The following is a 16650-nucleotide window of genomic DNA, read 5'->3' as shown; positions in this document are numbered from 1 at the left end:
CAGGAAGTTTCCCTACATTCCTCTTGGTTGTAGGGATGGAAGCCTGCTTTTCTGTTTTTTTCCCAGGGTTGATGTTGTAAACTGTGAGAGTTCACAGATGCTTTTTCATCCCTGGCAGCATCCTACTTCATTGTTCTGTGAAGTTTTGATGGATACTGATCCCAAAGTCCCATGTAACTTGGCAGTAGTTAAACAAAAATGTCAATTGTAAGGTGTTCATAGCTCAGTAAAACAAAAATAAGAGCGAAGTTTGGTGCTGCTGGGGCAGGTGTATCAGTTGTTTCTCTGCATGGATGCAATATGAGTCCTGCTAAGAGTGTACTTCTCTTTTTCTTTGTCACAGGGACTTCTTGCCTGGAGGCAGGAGAGATTACACAGTCCAAGTTCAGCTAAGGTACATTTTGTGTGGTGTTCTCTGAAAACTGAATTGGCTGATGGATGTTTGTGGGGACACTTGAAAATGATGCTTTCTTTTTCCATGGATACAGGCTATGCCTAGCAGAGACAAGCTGCCCTCAAGAGGATAATTATCCTAATAGTTTGTGCATTAAAGTAAATGGGAAGCTGTTCCCGTTGCCAGTAAGTATGTATGTATGCATTTGTGGCTTCTTGGTGACTTGTGGAGTGTGTATGTGTTTTTCTGTAGTGTTAGCTTGCAAAAACACTCAAGCTGTTTATTATCACTCAGGTTTCTCTAATGGTAGACATGGAGTTTGTACATTTGCTGTGTGAGATAGCCATTACTGCTGTTAATCATACTACAGCCACATCTTACAGCATGGACTTAAGCCTCCTATAGCAAATCTTGTATTTTACTGTCAACATAACTAAATCAGAAACAATCTAGTGTCTTCATGGAGAATCTTCCTCCCAGCTGCTCATTTGAGGAGTTGATTTGAGGGTGGTGGCCCTTGCTTTTTGGGCTGCCTGTGTTTGTGATAGGCTTGAGTTCCTTCTTGTTCTATGGCATCAGTCTCTTGTGTGCCATTTGTGCACTGCTCTGCATGTGTCTGGTTAGGGCACAATTTGTTGTGGGGATGAAGAACAGGCACCTTTTAGGGTTCCCAGCATGAGCTTGAGGAGAGAAGACAAAGGACTCTGCACGATTCAATGTGTTTCAAGCAAAAGCTGTATATTATACTTCTAAACATTGTTTATATTTACTACTTATCTTGGATTACACAGTCACCCATTATTTAATTGGTAGCTCCACTTTGTCCATGAGGCAAGCACACTTTTTCTTAACCTAATTTGTTGATACTGTAAGCATCATTTTAGTCAGGTTGTCATCCCAGTGTTTGTCAGCAACTTTCTGCTTCTTTCTTCTTCAGCTTTTTTATCCACAGGGAGGACCTCATTCAGAAAGTTAGGCTGGTTCATTTAGATGTCCATTTTCCTGTAAATACGATCCTACACGTGCTGATACTGTAACAGAACACTGTTGGCAGTCACACTTCAGGGATGTCTGATGCTACAAAAAATAGTACATAGTCACAGGGTCATCTGGAGGCTTGGATATAGACAGGGGGAAAAGCTGTCATTCTCAAAATATCTCTGGAATGGGTTTTTTTCTTCCAGTAGAACAGAGAAACTGTTGCACAACCCATTCAGAAATACTTTTTGAGGCTATAAAGGGTGGAAAAATTCATGCCCCCTTAGAACAGAGGGTTTTTTCTGTAGTGGGTTTGGAGAGAGGAGGTGTGAAACCTTTTTCAGAATGTTTTTAACCACCTTGGTGTGTCAGATATATTGTACCCTTCTTCCTCCCATGTGCAATTGTGAGTGTTTTTTTTCTCTTTTTTTTGCCTCAGCTTATATGTGACTCCTTAAGCTCTCTTTCTCCTACTTAGGTCTTCAGGTTATAAAAGGGTTTCTTTCTGGTGTTTTCTGGTCAGTGCTTTCTGCTAATGCTGGTTACATTCTGTAACTTTGAGGGGTTTCTCTTCTGCAGATTGTCTTTCAGCAACCAACAAAAAAGAGTTTGGTCTCATGTTATCTTACAGACATCAGTGTCAGTTGATTCTCAGTCTTGTTAATACAGGTTCCACCCTGCTGTGCTCTCCATTTTGTGCATAATGTGTCACAATTGTAGCAGAAACTACTGCTAATCTTGGATTATTACTTTGCTTTAGACCTAAATCCGCTAGGTTCTTCCTGCACATAAGATGATTTTTTAAATCTCTTCAGCTGAACCTTAGGTGGGAGAGTGAATAAAACACTATTGTCTTGGCAACTTGCCTTCGCCTCCTCATTCACTATGAGCTGAATGACAAATAGTCTGATTGCTTCTGTGGACTTTTTTTGTTGATTTGGTCTCTCTCTGCATCATCTGGCACTTCTTTCTGTTGCAGGAAGCGTAAGATACCTTCTTTGCCTCAAAGACCCCTCTAGTCCATTGCAGTATTGTTAGGTAATTAACCAGTCATGCCAGCTTCTACTGCCCACTTGCACAGTTCATAAGTGAACTTCTGTCTTTGCCTGGTAGGGCAGTTCCTGCCTCTGCAGAGGTCTGTAAATTTTTCTTGGTCATCTCCTTGCCTGCAATCCTTACCAGAAGCTTCAGAGAAATGCTGCCTGTGTGCCAGTACTGCACTGGGTTGTGCTTTATGCTAACACTATATTTCCTTGTATCCTGCATCCTTGTCACTGGGAAAAGTCAAATAAATAAGCAGTTATGCTTTCTCTTGATGAATTTCCTTGCTGTAGCAGATGATGCATGCCTTAAGTAGTGTGCTTCTTTGAAGAACCATGGCCCAAATAATAAGAACCATCAAGGCCCAAATAATATTGGTAGTTTCTTGCCACTGGAATTGGAACTGCCTAAACACTGCCAGGCCACGCTGGTTGGTAGAACAGCAGAATGCTCCTCGAAGGATAGGAAGGGAAGGTTCTATATTGTTTTAGGACTGTGAGACTTCTCAAGAATATGTTCTGTGGAAGAAAACACTAAAAGCTTCCCTGAAATGAAGCATGTACACTGACTGCAGAGTGTCTCTCTGGAAAAAAAAAACAACCAGGAAATGTAAGAGAAGTTGGATTCACTGTCATGTGAAATAATTCTGTCTTTAAAATGTGAAAGCGTCACCAGTTCCCATATGTCTGCTGCCTCTGTGTTCTGGGATAAAGCCCTCATGGCATACTGGACTAGTGAGTGAAAGAGGCTGTTCATTTATTTAGTCATTTATATGTGTATATATTTACACATTTTTATTATTACTGTTTTTATTTCCAGACTTACCATCTTTCAAAGTAACTCCTTTTTCAAGCACTAGGTTGTGAATGTGTGTGTATTTGGTTAAAGAAAAATGTGTATTTTTCATTGTTTAAAGCAGTGCTGTCTGGAAATGCATCAGTAAGTCTGTGAAGATGCTGAGCTGCATCTCTGCGTACAGGATGAGTTTGAGCTGAGTGACTGGAGGCTGGCTGTGAGCTCAGAGCAGGGATTCTCAGGATAGCTGTGGCAGACTGGTTTGTTTTCATTGTGACAGATGGAGGGCTAGAGGAATAAACTGCTGGTTTATTGAGTGACAAGGGCATTGGTACTGGATGATCTTTAAGGTCACTTCCAACCCAAACCACTCTGGTTCTGTGATCTCTTAAATACAGCTGGTACTCCATGTGCAGTCCTTCTTCAGGGGCCTTGGCCAAGGACAGGTGACACCTGCTCCTAATGAAGCCAGGTGTAGTTGATGCAAGGCAAAGTCGTCACTGTCACTGAGGAAATGCAGAGCTTTTGGAACAAGGTGTAATTGATTCTTAATCAGTGAAGTGTTTTCAGTGTGTGAAACACTGAGTTAAATCTTTATTACTTGATCTGTTTGTCACTAAGGCTATGACCTTGTGATGTTTCACTCTGTTCTAGTAGGGCATGGTGGAAAAGAGGACGAAGCATCCACATGACCTTTTACTCTTCCAGTGAACTTAACAAGACCCAAACTGTGTTCTCTTTCACCTTTACAGCACTTTTGTAAAGCCCTTTTAAAACAACAAATGCCTTATAACAGTGTTTGACTTACAGTCATCTACTGTGAAAGTCTGATATTTCTCAGAATAAAATGCTGGCTTTGCTCTTCAGCCTAGAGAGCCTCTAAGTTTGCCTGCTTCTCATAGATCTGTTTAAAACTAACAAGTATGTGTCAGCAGTTTCAGAGTACAGTGGGGAGACTGGGTAACACATCCATTGTCCTTTTTTCCACAGGGATATGCTCCGCTACCAAAAAATGGAATTGAACAGAAGCGACCTGAGCGTCCCTTGAATATCACATCTCTAGTTAGGCTGTCATCAGCAGTGCCAAACCAGATTTCCATTTCTTGGGCTTCTGAAATTGGAAAGGTAACCTGCATGTTCTGTAGAATGTCAGAAGTCATCTAAATAACCTGTTTGAGCATTCCTGCTCCCCTGCTGCCTGATGTGACTGGCAAGTGTTTTGTGTTAGATGGCTGAAATTATTATCAGTGCCAGGAAAGAAAGTTTGCTCTTGAACTGTGGTAGCTTTCATGTGAGATTCACATACAGATGGAACGATTTTTCTTAGGGGATTCACATTAGGAAGTGCTTTTAGAGTTTGCCTGAAATGCGTGTCAGAAATAAACTATTTTTGTGATGTGAATAGTAAATCTCCCTGTAGCTTTATTAAGGAAAGAAAAGGAGAGTGCAGGGAATTTTTTACTTAATTCTGGGTTTAAATAACTGTTGCAGCACTTTTCCAGCTGTTGTCTAGTCAGGAACTATTTATTTCTTATCTGTGACTGGTTGTGTAAATTCTGGATGCAGTTATCAAAGTAATTTTCTTGACAAGGTTTTATTAAAAATCAAATTCTGTGGACTAAAAATGCTGCTTATTTCAAAGAGACTCCAGTATTAGCTTTTATATAAAAAATTTAAAAATTTTGATTGAAAGGTAATGTTCAAAAAATAAATGAAGGGCAGTCATAACATCAAAGGATAATTTTCTAGAACAGGGATGGAGAGAAAGATCTGAGCCATTGCTTCCCAGTCAAAGCACAGAATCTTAAAATGGCTCCAGTCCTGTGTGTGGTCTTGGCCTCTCATGCTGATTCCTGCTAGCTTTCCTCCCTGTATTGCCAAAATATACTCTGGTGGAAGCAGATGACTCGGAATGCTTGGACATCCTCCCCTTGCCCTGAGAGGTGAGGCGAGTTCTGTGGTGTAGTGCTGGTGCCAGAATTCTCTGCTTCTCATCCTCAAAGTGAGAGCCTGGAGAACAGCATGGGTTGTCACATAAGAGCTTGTTGGTATGGATTGGGCTGATACTGGAGGGCTGCTGAGCCAAGGGGGCATAAACCCCTCAGTGCTGGGCAGACATGAGCCTGTAGAATCCCCTCTGTAAGGCAACAGGTGGCCATTCTTTAAGGAAAGAAACAAAAGTCTGTGTTTCTTAGTGGTTTCATGTGCAATTAGAAAGCTTTATCTGCTGCTCTGGGTAGGAGCTGTTTTTCCTATAGGTGGTAAAGGAATAGCAGGGCTACTAGTAGGGAGTTGTTTGAAGCTCCTGTGCAGTAGCCAGGCAGTGCAGGAGCCATAGGAAGGTGGCTGGCAGGCAGTAGAAATAAGAAGTCAGGGGTTGTTCCTGTTACATGGATGAAACCATTATTATCCTGCAGCATTGGGGCTTGCAGACTTTTCTTTAGTGACCTAGAAGAGGGAGTGAACACTGAACAAAAGAAGCTGACAAGTGCTGTGAGTTAGGGAGGAGTAGAAAATGCTGGGGAACAGGGCCAGGCTCAGCAGAATGGACATGGTGTAACAAGGCTGGGCTTAGAAGTACAGAACATGCTAAAAGAAAAGGTATAAAGAAACTGGGGCAGCTCTGTACTATCTGAAGCTGTTGTTTGTACCACGAAGACAATGTCTCTTTTGTCAAGTGGCTCTTTGAGCTCCCCACTGACAGTGGAAAAAAAGGGAAGATAAAGGAGACAGTGTGAGAAATTATTTAAAAACTACATGTATGAAATGTCACATATGATCTTTCCAGGAGAAGAGCCTGGATTGTCTCTTGGTTGTAGAATTACCTTTTAGTTCAGTCATAACTGGAGTAGGATAATTAGACATGATTGACAAGAGAATTCTGGCAGAATATTGGACCTCCACAGAATTGAAGTTGTCTATCAATGGTTTTCATAATGATTAAGCAAAAAGTCTCATTTTTGTTATTATTGTAGGCTGCAAGTAGTGTAAATAGTCACCTATTCTCATAGTGGGAGGACTGTATGAAATGAATATTTAATCTTTAATCCTTCTTTTTGTAGAACTACTCCATGTCTGTGTATCTGGTTCGCCAGCTCACCTCAGCTATGCTTTTGCAGAGGTTAAAAATGAAAGGTATCAGAAACCCTGATCATTCCAGAGCACTAAGTAAGTAATTAACTTGCCTGTCTGTCTGTTTGGAGGGTAGTTAGTGGCTCTTTAAAACTAAAATGGGTAATGCAGAAGAGATTTGCTGTATTTTGGGAATAAGGTCCATATACAGGGTTTTAACAGGTTCTCTTGGCTGTTGGTGAGGCATCACACTCTTTTTCAATCAGGGTTTTTAGGGAGCAAACCCAGAGATCCCATCTAAAATGTGATTATGGGAATGCCACGAGCACTCCTGAATGTGCTGAGCTGTGAAGTACAGATGTCCTGAGTTCTCTTCACTTGTACCTCACTCCTAATGGTTTCTTTGTCTCTTGACATGTTGGGTTGAGTTTGCTTTATTGTGGTAGTTACTGCATCTGCAGTCAGACAACATCAGATAATGGGATGCAGTTTGCCAGTTGCTTATAAGTAGTGAAAATATTTGCAAATAAGTTTCCTAGATTAATTTTTTTAGATAGCTGAAAGAAAAGTGCATGTACTGCTGAATCAAGGTTGGCATTTGAAATAATGACCCCTATGTATAACTTACTTATTTATTTTAATAGTTAAAGAAAAACTAACTGCAGATCCTGATAGTGAGATTGCCACAACCAGTCTGCGGGTCTCTCTGATGTGTCCTGTAAGTATGGCTGCAAGTTTCCAGATAACAGATTCATATTTTCATGTTTAGTGCAGAATTGGGCTGCTTTTTGAAGGCCTTGCTTTGGAAACCTCACTGGTTTTATATTTTATCAACAAGCCAAGATAAAATTATGGGGAGAAGGGTGCATCAACAAGCAGTAATCCAGCTGTGGTTTAGGAATGTGAATGCCTCAGCTGTGATGCACTGAGTCAAGCTGCTGCTTGTGTACAGTGAGGCCTGTAGAAGGATTAATCTGTGATATTGACATGCTGAGGCTAATCAGGCAGGCTGACAGAATAATTAAAGGATGGAGTGATAATTAAAACTTCTTATCTCCTAATCTTGGTGGCTTTGCCTGTACTGCAGATACAGTAGCAAACAAAAAACAGGTAATCACCTTATAACAAGGTAATGCTGCCTTGGGGGTTCTCTTCCCAGGTAGAAATTGGTCATTCTGAGTATAACAAGTACCTGGAGCTCAGGAAAACACCTGAAATATTGGATTAAAAGAAAACTATGGAAGTGGGTACTTCAGTAGATGGTTTAATAAAAATGAAGTCCTGTAAAGAACATTGTTGCAGGTCCATTAGAAGTGTTCTCATTGTGGGGAATGAAGCCTCGGACCAGGGCTTCATTTTTCCTTTAGGAGCACTGTGTGGGTGCTGTGATGGAGTGGATTTACTTGAAGCACCCTTAGCCCCAGGCACTTCTGGAGCAAGCAGGAAGACTTGTTTCACCAAATGTCCCTGGATTCATTGTAAGCCATTCAGTCCTATTTCTCTGTCCTCTCTGTCTGTTCTGACACCCTTTAAATGCATCTCCTGCAGCTGGGAAAAATGAGACTGACAATCCCATGCCGTGCTGTGACTTGCACACACCTGCAATGTTTTGATGCTGCTCTTTATCTTCAAATGAATGAAAAGAAGCCTACCTGGATCTGCCCTGTCTGTGACAAAAAGGCAGCTTATGAGAGCCTAATACTAGATGGGTAAGAGACTGGTTTTGCAGATTACTTGGAATTTTTCATTATATAGTTAGTAGCTACTTTGTGACTTGAGGTTCAGCCATTTCATACTATTTTTGTCAAAATACTTCAGACTGGAGGAGGAACCATTGGACTCCATTAGTTTCTCTTCCCATAATGAGCTGTGCAGGTTTATCTCCTAACTGCACCATCAAACTCTTGAGTCTCAGTGTATTTCCTCTGGAGAATTATAAATGCAGTATCTAAGGATAGATCTTCCTTTTGCATGTCTCTGTGGAAGGCGTTAACTTGAAAATGTAACTTCTAACTTGTAATAATTGTCTGACTTGGTTCAGGGGATTATGGTTTCGTGCTTCAGTATGAAATTCTGTGCATTGCAGTAGTGTCAGCGTGAACTATGGCTAGGTTGGGATAATTGTATTTCCTCATACCTGCCAAGGCTGTAATTACAGGCTTTCAGGTAAAGAGGAATTGGGGGAGGGAAGACACAGTGGGTAGAAGGTGATCATAATTATCTTCTCTGTGTCTCCTTTTCACTGAGAATCAAAATGTCACTTAGCATCAAAAGTGAAACTTTATTTTTTCAGCCTCTTTATGGAAATCCTTAATGAATGTTCTGATGTGGATGAGATCAAATTCCAGGAAGATGGCTCCTGGTGCCCCATGAGGCCAAAGAAGGAAGCTGTGAAAGTGTCCAGTCCACAGTGCACCAAAATAGAAAGTATGTAAATTTGGGTACTGGTAGCAAAGCAGCACAAGTCTTGGAGACTTAGTTGAAGCTTGGATAATGCATGTGGATGTTGGTGTTTGTTTTGTGGAGGAATTGCTGCTTCTAAGCTTCATGTAATTTAAACTAGAAAAGAAAAGGTCTCTAAGAGTACGTTTTTGGTCTTTGTTCTTTACAATAGCAGTTAAGAAAATTAAAGGTTGCTTTTGTTTTACATCCTTAAAATGGTAAGTGAAGAGAAAAATCTGTTCTTCAATAGTCTCAGTGTGACAGAGAAGGATCATAAAGCAGGTACTGGGGCATAACATTCTTTGTAATGGCCAGGATGGTGATCTATTATACAGGATCTGAGTTCCTGGTTCTCTTGCAGATAGAAACTGCTGACGTCACCAGCTTTTAGAGAACAATGATGTTTTATTTTCTTCTTCAGGTTCCAGTGTTGTTAGCAAGCCATGCTCCGTGACAGTGGCCAGTGAGGTAAACAAGAAGAAGGTTGATGTTATCGACTTGACTGTGGAAAGCTCTTCTGATGAAGAAGAAGATCCTCCAGCCAAAATGAAGTGCATGTTTATGTCTGAAATACACGGAAGCCCAACCAAAGGGTTTGTCAATTTTAAAGTTAGTTGTTATTCTGTAATGTCTCAGCTAAACTGATTGGGAGAAAAATGTACTTGGAAACCAGCTCTACACTTGCAGAGGAGAATGTCTAGGCCTCTCCTGTAGAAGGTTGTACTGATACAGTGACTTTGTACAGGCAAAACACTATTAAATAGATTTACACCTCACAAAATACTTGCGCTGACTGTTGCTGTGTTTGCAGGGACATTTCTCCATAGAAAGGGAAGCTGACTAAGCTAGTGGGCAGTGTTCTCCTGAGAAAGTAGATTATGCCAAGAGGAGGAACTTTATGCATTCTTGCTGAGTTAGTGTCATCTTAAAAGCTTTTCTCTTACTGTCTGCTGTATCCTCTATCTAATCTGCTCTGGTGCCCAGGGAAACAAGACTGTGTTGTATGTTTCATCCATGCTGTCAGTCTTGGAAGGGAGCCACTTCGCTGTTTTGAATCAAGATGAGCTTTTCCTCCATCTCTGTTAGATTCTGGAATGTCTTGGATGCTGTTGTTGGCTGTGGTCATCAATCAGTCCTGCACCTCGATTAGCAGAGTCCATGACTTCCCAAATCCTCTGGCAGCTCCTCCATCTTTGTAGTCATGCCTGACTTCAGCACCAGGCTTGACCAGCTTCTCTGCTGCTGTTCCACCTTCTGTCTGTCCTGGTCTGTGCGCTTCAACTTGGGCGCTGCTTGTGGCTCCCATAATATTCTGGCTCTTGGCCCGTGGGGCACCCCAGACCTCCAGGAGTGAGGGCCACTGGTCAGGCTGACCAGCACACACTGCTCCATGCTCAGCTTTCAGTAATGGCTCATCAGTTAGTGTTGCTGCCTGTATGAGGTGTGTGTCTGTCTCTCTGTGTAGTGGATTGTACTAAAATAATAATAATAATAATAAACCCCTTCTGTTTTGAAGGTTCCCCTTCTGTTTCAGAAGTAATGAGCAGGTGTGGTGAGTCTCTAGTCCACAGGAATGTCTTTGTGGTCCTTGGTGAGCAAGTAGTTGGTCATCTTCAACCACTTTCAGCACAGTGATACTGCAATGCTGTTGCTTTTTTGTGAGGATTGTGGAGGAGTCCTTCTGCAAGAGCCTCTTCCTTACGTTTACAAGAAAGTGTAGCTACAAATACATCTCTTAATGAAGTTTCAGAAGGCACCAAGATTTCCTTCCATGCTCCTATGTTTGAGATGGCTACCTGCAGCTGTAATTGTAGGAGGACTGATTCCTCTCTATCATCCATGTATTTTCCTTGTTTTTTGGATATGGATATGGTATATTTTCATTCTTCAAATCCAGATCAAAGCCAGGCTTTTGGAGTACAGTTTATCTCCTTTAATCAGTGTTGTCTGAATGCTAGTTTTGGGAAAACTGGGGTGTCTTCTTAGAGGCAGCAACAATGTAGGCTGAAGTATGAGAGGTGCCTGAGAAGAGAGGGTTTGAAATCCAAAATTCTGACATCAGAAATAGGTAAACAGGTAGGAGTGTGGGAAGGAAGATGAATGGATAACACTGACTGGAGGGAGCAGTGCAGAACATCTGGGAGCAGAATTCTGTGTGTTTCTACCTTACTTGGAGTTCATGAACTGTTTTATGCACATGGCTGGTGCCTGAACACCTGTGGTGGTGTTTGTAACAATGCTGCCAGGAGGTCAGGCAGCATGAGGGGAAGCAGAAGGATTGTAGTATGCTCCTCTAGAGCTGAACTGGAGGCTATGAGTAAAGACAGGCTTATATTTAATTCCCACCTGTCTAACCTGTGTCATCCTATAGGGCAGGATAATGGTCAGTTGTGTCCTTGGTGTAACAGGTGGTTACTGAGCAGCAGTTCCGTGGAGAAATCAAATGGACCTCTCTCCTCCTGGCTCTGGTCACCTGCACATCCCTCTGGGGGTGCTTACAGACACCCCTTTCTGTCTTTGACTGTTGCCAATGACTCCAGCACTGTACTTTGTTTTAATGCCAACTTGCTCTTATGTCACAGCTGCTGTTGAGAGCCAAGATACGGTCATGTTTTTATGAAGACTGTTATGAAAGAGGAAATTAGAGTGGAGTACTGTGTAGTGAGTAGCCACGCTGTAGCTGTGTTGTCGCATGGTGACTTGTGAATGAGAGTGCACAGCAGTGCATGGTTTCCCTTTGTGCAACTAACAGCCAGGTTGTTTGTAATTTCCCATGCTGTTTGAAACAGGGTTCTCATGTATCAGCCATCTACTGCCAGTGTGCCCAGCGTGACGACGGTCGATGCTGCTGCTATTCCTCCTTCATTAACAGACTACCCAGTACCATTCCATCACCCACCAATATCCAGTATTTCATCAGACTTGCCAGGTAGGTGCTAGGTGTTTTTTTTTGTGTGTGTTTTGACAGCAGTATTAATTTATGGGGTGGGTAGAAATTAAAATAATTTATTAACTCTTTGTGTTTTGTTTTTTTTTTTTTTTAATGGAACAAGTCTATGCAGTATGGTACTGATGTTATGTCTAGACAAGCCTAGTACAGGCTGTCTGCCCATTTTCAGATTGCATTTCTCAGCAGTGATGTGACAAACACTGCTTTTGGGGCACAAACTGGCACTTGAGCACGGCAGCCAGAAACTGCTCTTGTCATGCTCAGCCAGACTTTGTGTAAACATCCTGTAGTTACGTGTTGTAGATGCTGAGGGAGAGTAGTTGCTTGTTTTAGTTACTAGAGGTGTGAGGGTGCTGACTCATCCCAGCCCTCAGTGTAGTTACTCTGCTAGCTGATTGTAGTGGTGCTCTGTCTAGACTGTATGAAAAAGGTTAAGGTGAGCTACAATCTGTGAGCTGACCTCTATTGACTTTCTTTACCTAGACAAACCCTAAATGCCTATGATGTATTCTTCAACACTGCTGCTAAATATCAGACAAAAGGTGGGGATACTGATTGTTTTCTATCCTGGCTCCTTGAAAAGAACACTGTGTATAGGGACTCTGGGGGTTCTCTTGGCCGGCTGTAACAAACCCAGAGCCCAGGAAGTGGTGACTTGTGGTGACAGGTGTCACTTTGGCCTCCTGTATTTACCCTTTCCCTGCTCCATTGCCTGTCTCCATTCCTCCCCTGCAACATCTCTGGGTTTTTTCCTCTTCTTTCAGCACCAGTTTGGCAATGAGATGGGTATCATTCCCCTTGTTTCTCTGTCCATTTTGGCTCCTTTACTGCTCCCTCCCTCCACTTCTCCCTTGTTAAGAAATCAGTTGTCTTCCCAAATTGGATAGCAGAATAAGCTGAGAGAACAGAAGTCTAGAACTGTTTTCCAGCTCCTACCAACTGAAGTTCCAGAGCTTGCATAGACAAAAGAAGCTGTCAGTTCTGTAAATGCAGCTGACCTTTAAAAGCTCCTTCAAAATTTTTCTCTAATGGAGAAAAAGAGGAGAGATGTCATGGGCCAGAAGAGATTTGGAGGTGAGGTGAGAGGGAGGGAGTCTCTCATTTTTCTGTTGACATAGCAAACACAAGGCCAATATTTAGGAAAAAAAAAAGTGGTAATTTCTCATTGGTTTTGCAATTCTAAACATCTTGCCCTAAATGCTTACACGCTAATGGTGTTTAAGATGGACACTAGTTGTCACTGCTCTTGGAGGCTATACATTGAACTACTTGTAGTTTCCTCTTCTTCGTTCCTTTTATTTGTCTAGACACAAAACGGGGATGATATTAGAAATGTTTCCTTATTGGCTGCCCGTGGGTGGAGGAAGAGACCTGCTGCTTGTTTTTGGACTTGTGCATGTTGTGACTTTACTTCATTCCAGCATCTTTAATGTGATGACACTCTTCATGTCCCAGTTTGGCCAAGTCAGGTACAATATGCAGTGAAACTTGCATTAATGAACCAACAGCTCCAAATGGCAACCTCCATCTAAGCAACCACATTGAACCACCCTGCAGTATTCAGTGAATAATACATCATTATGTCATCCTCATTGTTAAAAAGAGCCACGTGTACTAGATAACTCGTTTTGCTGCTGCCTGAAGTAGTTGTTGAGAGTGGTGTCACAGTGGTATATTCCATTTAGAAACTCTGTATGAATTGCAAAATCAGTTCTACAGCCACAAAAAAAAGTATCCTTAAATTTGTTGTGTGTGAATAAAAGGGAGACTTGTCTGTCTTGTCTATTTATCATCCTTCTCTTCTTCCTAGGTCTGGATTTTCTTTCACTAATCCCAGTTGATTCACAGGTATGTTTCTGATCTGTCGTGGGTTTAATTTCCAAGTCTGATTTTTGTGACCTTGTGCTCCCGTAATTATCAGGGTACCACCATCCAAAACTGTGTGTGCAGTTCACTTGCTTAGACCTAACCACAGACTAGGAAAACCTAGTGAAGATGCCCTGAAGAGGATTCAGTTTAGCCTTTCTAAAGCTCATTGTTTACTGATAGCTTTCCTTTTTAAAATAAATATGTGCTCAGCACTAACTTGAATATACTCAGAGTATGTTTAAGGCCCTGGTGTAGTCTGCACAGAGCAGGTTGGACAGGGCTTGGAGCACCCTGGGATAGTGGAAGGAAGGTGCCCCTGCCCATGGCAGGACGTAGGACAAGATGAGGTTTAAGATCCCTTCCAACCCAAACCATTCTGGAGAACAAAAAGGGGGAGGTTGAGGGCTGAGGCTAGTGGCTGCCATCCTCACTTGGTCACAGATTTGTGGAACTCTGGTTCTGTATGCACCGAGGTCCCGCTAGGAACACATCTGGTGCTTGTTGTTTGGGGAGGATATATCTTCAGATCATCCATTTCCCTCGTGCAGTTAAGTCTCCTCACTCTTCATTGTTTGTTTCAAGCAGTACTGTCCTCCTATGTTTTTGGATAGTCTCACCTCAACCTTAACAAGCAGCACACCTGGCAGCATCATCACCTCCACCAGCCACCAGGAGAGCAGCACACACGTTAGCTCCTCGGGCCGGGCCGAGGCCGGCGTCATCACCAGCAGCGGTGGCAGCGGCAGCGCGCCCGACATCATCTCCCTGGACTGACCCTCGGGGCAGCACGGGACCCCGCAGGCATTGCACACAGCTGCTGCTGCTGCTGCTCCTCCTTCTTACCCCCCTCCCCTCCCCACCCTTCCTGGAATTCCAGCACCTCGGAGCTCACGCTGATATTTATTGAAAGGATTTGCTTCCTGGGAAGAGTGGGGTGAATTTGTTTGATGGTAGGAAGAGAAGCGAGATGATGATTTTTTTTGGTTGGGTGGTTTGTTTGTTTTTACTTTTGTTTGTTTTTTTGGTTTTTATTTTTTCACTTTTTCCCTGCTCATTGAATAGCTGGTGTAAGAAAAGGCCCTCTTGAGAATACATGTTGAAGCTTTTGGTTTGTTCTGGGGATACTGACTCTGTTGTGTGGATTCCATAAGTGATTTCTAATTTTGTTGTAAAACACAGCAATAATGTAAAAACAAATGAGGTTGTTATTAATAAAGAAAAGCACTTACTCTAGGACAGCAGTTAGGATAAAGGTGCAGAAGTGTCAGAATTAGTTAATTTTTAATATTTTCACTGGGGCCTGTAATAAACTTCATTAAGAGAATGAAGCTTTGAAATAGCCATGACATGTGTTCTATGTCTTGTTCCCCACTTTCCCCTTATCTGGGGACATACAGAAAGCCTCTATAAATGGAGTTGTTGGGGGTTTTTTCCTATTTTCATGTTTTTTGCTAATGCAACAAGAGCCTAAGCTGTGACCTCTTCCTCTTTTTGTGTTTTTTGAGCTAGGAAGGGGACAGACTATCTATGCAAACCCTGCATCACACAATCTCTGTGCTGCCATGTTATGATTGGGACACCTCACCACCACCAAAAACTCCCAGTGTGCAGTTGTGTACATCTACTTCCTGTGGCAGCTGTAGGGAGAAACAGGAATGACTTTCTCCAGTGCAGGAGAATTTTCTAGGATTCTCTCATGGTTTCTGTCTCTTCAGCAGCTGCTGTATTCCATGTGGCGTGTGAGTGAGGCTTGGCTTTTTAGGAGATAGGAGCCATAGCTGCACAGTGTTGCCACCTAATTTTGAATTGTGTGTTTAGGGCTTAATGATGCTTTGCCCTGCATTTCCTGGCCTCCTGATTGTTGCTTTTCTACTTCAAAGGGAACAACTTTGCCCTGTTTTATTCCTCTGATGACCGTGCTGCTTTGTTTGTGTGTATGCGGTGTCTTGCCCACACACACCTGGGGATAACCTCAGCAGTACTGTATGTGGAAGAGGTTACAGACTAGGAAAACCAAGTAATTTCTATATAGCTGGAATAATGGTATTGTCTATGTATGCTGAAGTAACAGCTTTTCCAAGCATTGTGTTTCTGTTAAGTAACTGTATTTGAGATTATTCCTTCCCTAATGACCAGATCTTACTTTTTTGCTAATTTTATGTTCCTTTTTTTTTTTTTACCTCTTTAGTTGGATGTCTGGTGCTTTTTGCCTTCCAGTACTGTTACAGTATTTGAACCAAGTACATGGATGAGAAATATTGAAACAGGATGTTTTGTAACTTTTGTCTGCCCTGTACCCCTACCTTTAATGCTGCATTACTGTTCCTTATTGCCTTTTTTGTATGATTTTTCACAGCAGTCTTGAGTTCACATGTTGGTCTTAATAGTGCACCCAATCTTTCTTCTCTTTTTTTCTTGTCTGTTTAATATTTTTTGTACGTGTTAAGCATCAGTTGTTAGCATGATTTATTTCCAATAAAACCATGCTTTTCATGAAAGTTTTTCCTGATGGCCTGCAGCAGATCAGTGCTTTCTGCATCACCATTGCACGTCGACTTGACTTATAAGTAGAATGTGGAAAGAGGTTCCAAGAGTTAATTCTGAATAAAAGATTTAAAACTGGTCTCTGCTGTAGATGCTGTCTGTGCGCTTAATGTCAAACGCAAGCGTGGCTGAGGGGGTGAGGACATCTCACAGTGTACATCAGAAAAGTGAAGTAAGGACAAGTGTCCTTAGGATATGCTCTAAACCACTGAGGATGTAGTAAAATACAGCTGCAATTTTGTAAATTACTGTACCCCATGCAGCAGGCAGTAATTGGGGCTGCGGTAAGATTGTGCTCTTCAGCTTTTGTGGGCAGGGCCTGCATTTATCTTCAAACCTTCCAGAGCCACAACAACAGTGCACGCTGAGGACATTAGACCTTGGATTGTCACAGGCCACAGTGTGAGTGCTTTTCCTGCAGTGCCAGTAAGTACAAGGCTTGTGTAACCCCTGAGTCCTTTAACTCTGCTGAGGATGAGGGGTCAGAGCAGTGCAGTGCCCCCTTTCATCCTCCTGCTTCCACAAGAGAATAAGGAATTTGTTGGGATGGGTGGGGAGTGGGACA

General features: G+C 42.2%; 1 protein-coding gene across 3 annotated transcripts in view; it reads left to right on the top strand.

Moving 5' to 3' along the window:
* Nucleotides 1-16164, top strand: part of PIAS2 (protein inhibitor of activated STAT 2) — a 28066-nt gene extending 11902 nt beyond the window's left edge. The window contains exons 4-14 of one of the 3 annotated variants that reach the window (XM_062512743.1): nt 344-394; nt 489-579; nt 4199-4333; nt 6271-6376; nt 6925-6998; nt 7829-7989; nt 8574-8707; nt 9144-9315; nt 11512-11651; nt 13483-13520; nt 14127-16164. In XM_062512743.1, coding sequence (XP_062368727.1) covers nt 344-394; nt 489-579; nt 4199-4333; nt 6271-6376; nt 6925-6998; nt 7829-7989; nt 8574-8707; nt 9144-9315; nt 11512-11651; nt 13483-13520; nt 14127-14315 — 1291 coding nt within the window. In that variant the 3' untranslated portion in view covers nt 14316-16164. Of the gene's footprint in view, nt 1-343; nt 395-488; nt 580-4198; nt 4334-6270; nt 6377-6924; nt 6999-7828; nt 7990-8573; nt 8708-9143; nt 9316-11511; nt 11652-12155; nt 12543-13482; nt 13521-14123 lie in introns of those variants that run through there. The other 2 variants (XM_062512742.1, XM_062512744.1) reach the window with 2 other exon arrangements.
* Nucleotides 16165-16650: the final 486 nt, after the last annotated feature.

The sequence above is a fragment of the Cinclus cinclus genome, chromosome Z, assembly GCF_963662255.1.
Source record: "Cinclus cinclus chromosome Z, bCinCin1.1, whole genome shotgun sequence".
Lineage (NCBI taxonomy): Eukaryota > Metazoa > Chordata > Aves > Passeriformes > Cinclidae > Cinclus > Cinclus cinclus.
Note: the sequence above shows the minus strand (reverse complement) of the source record. Positions and strands in the feature narration are given on the sequence as shown.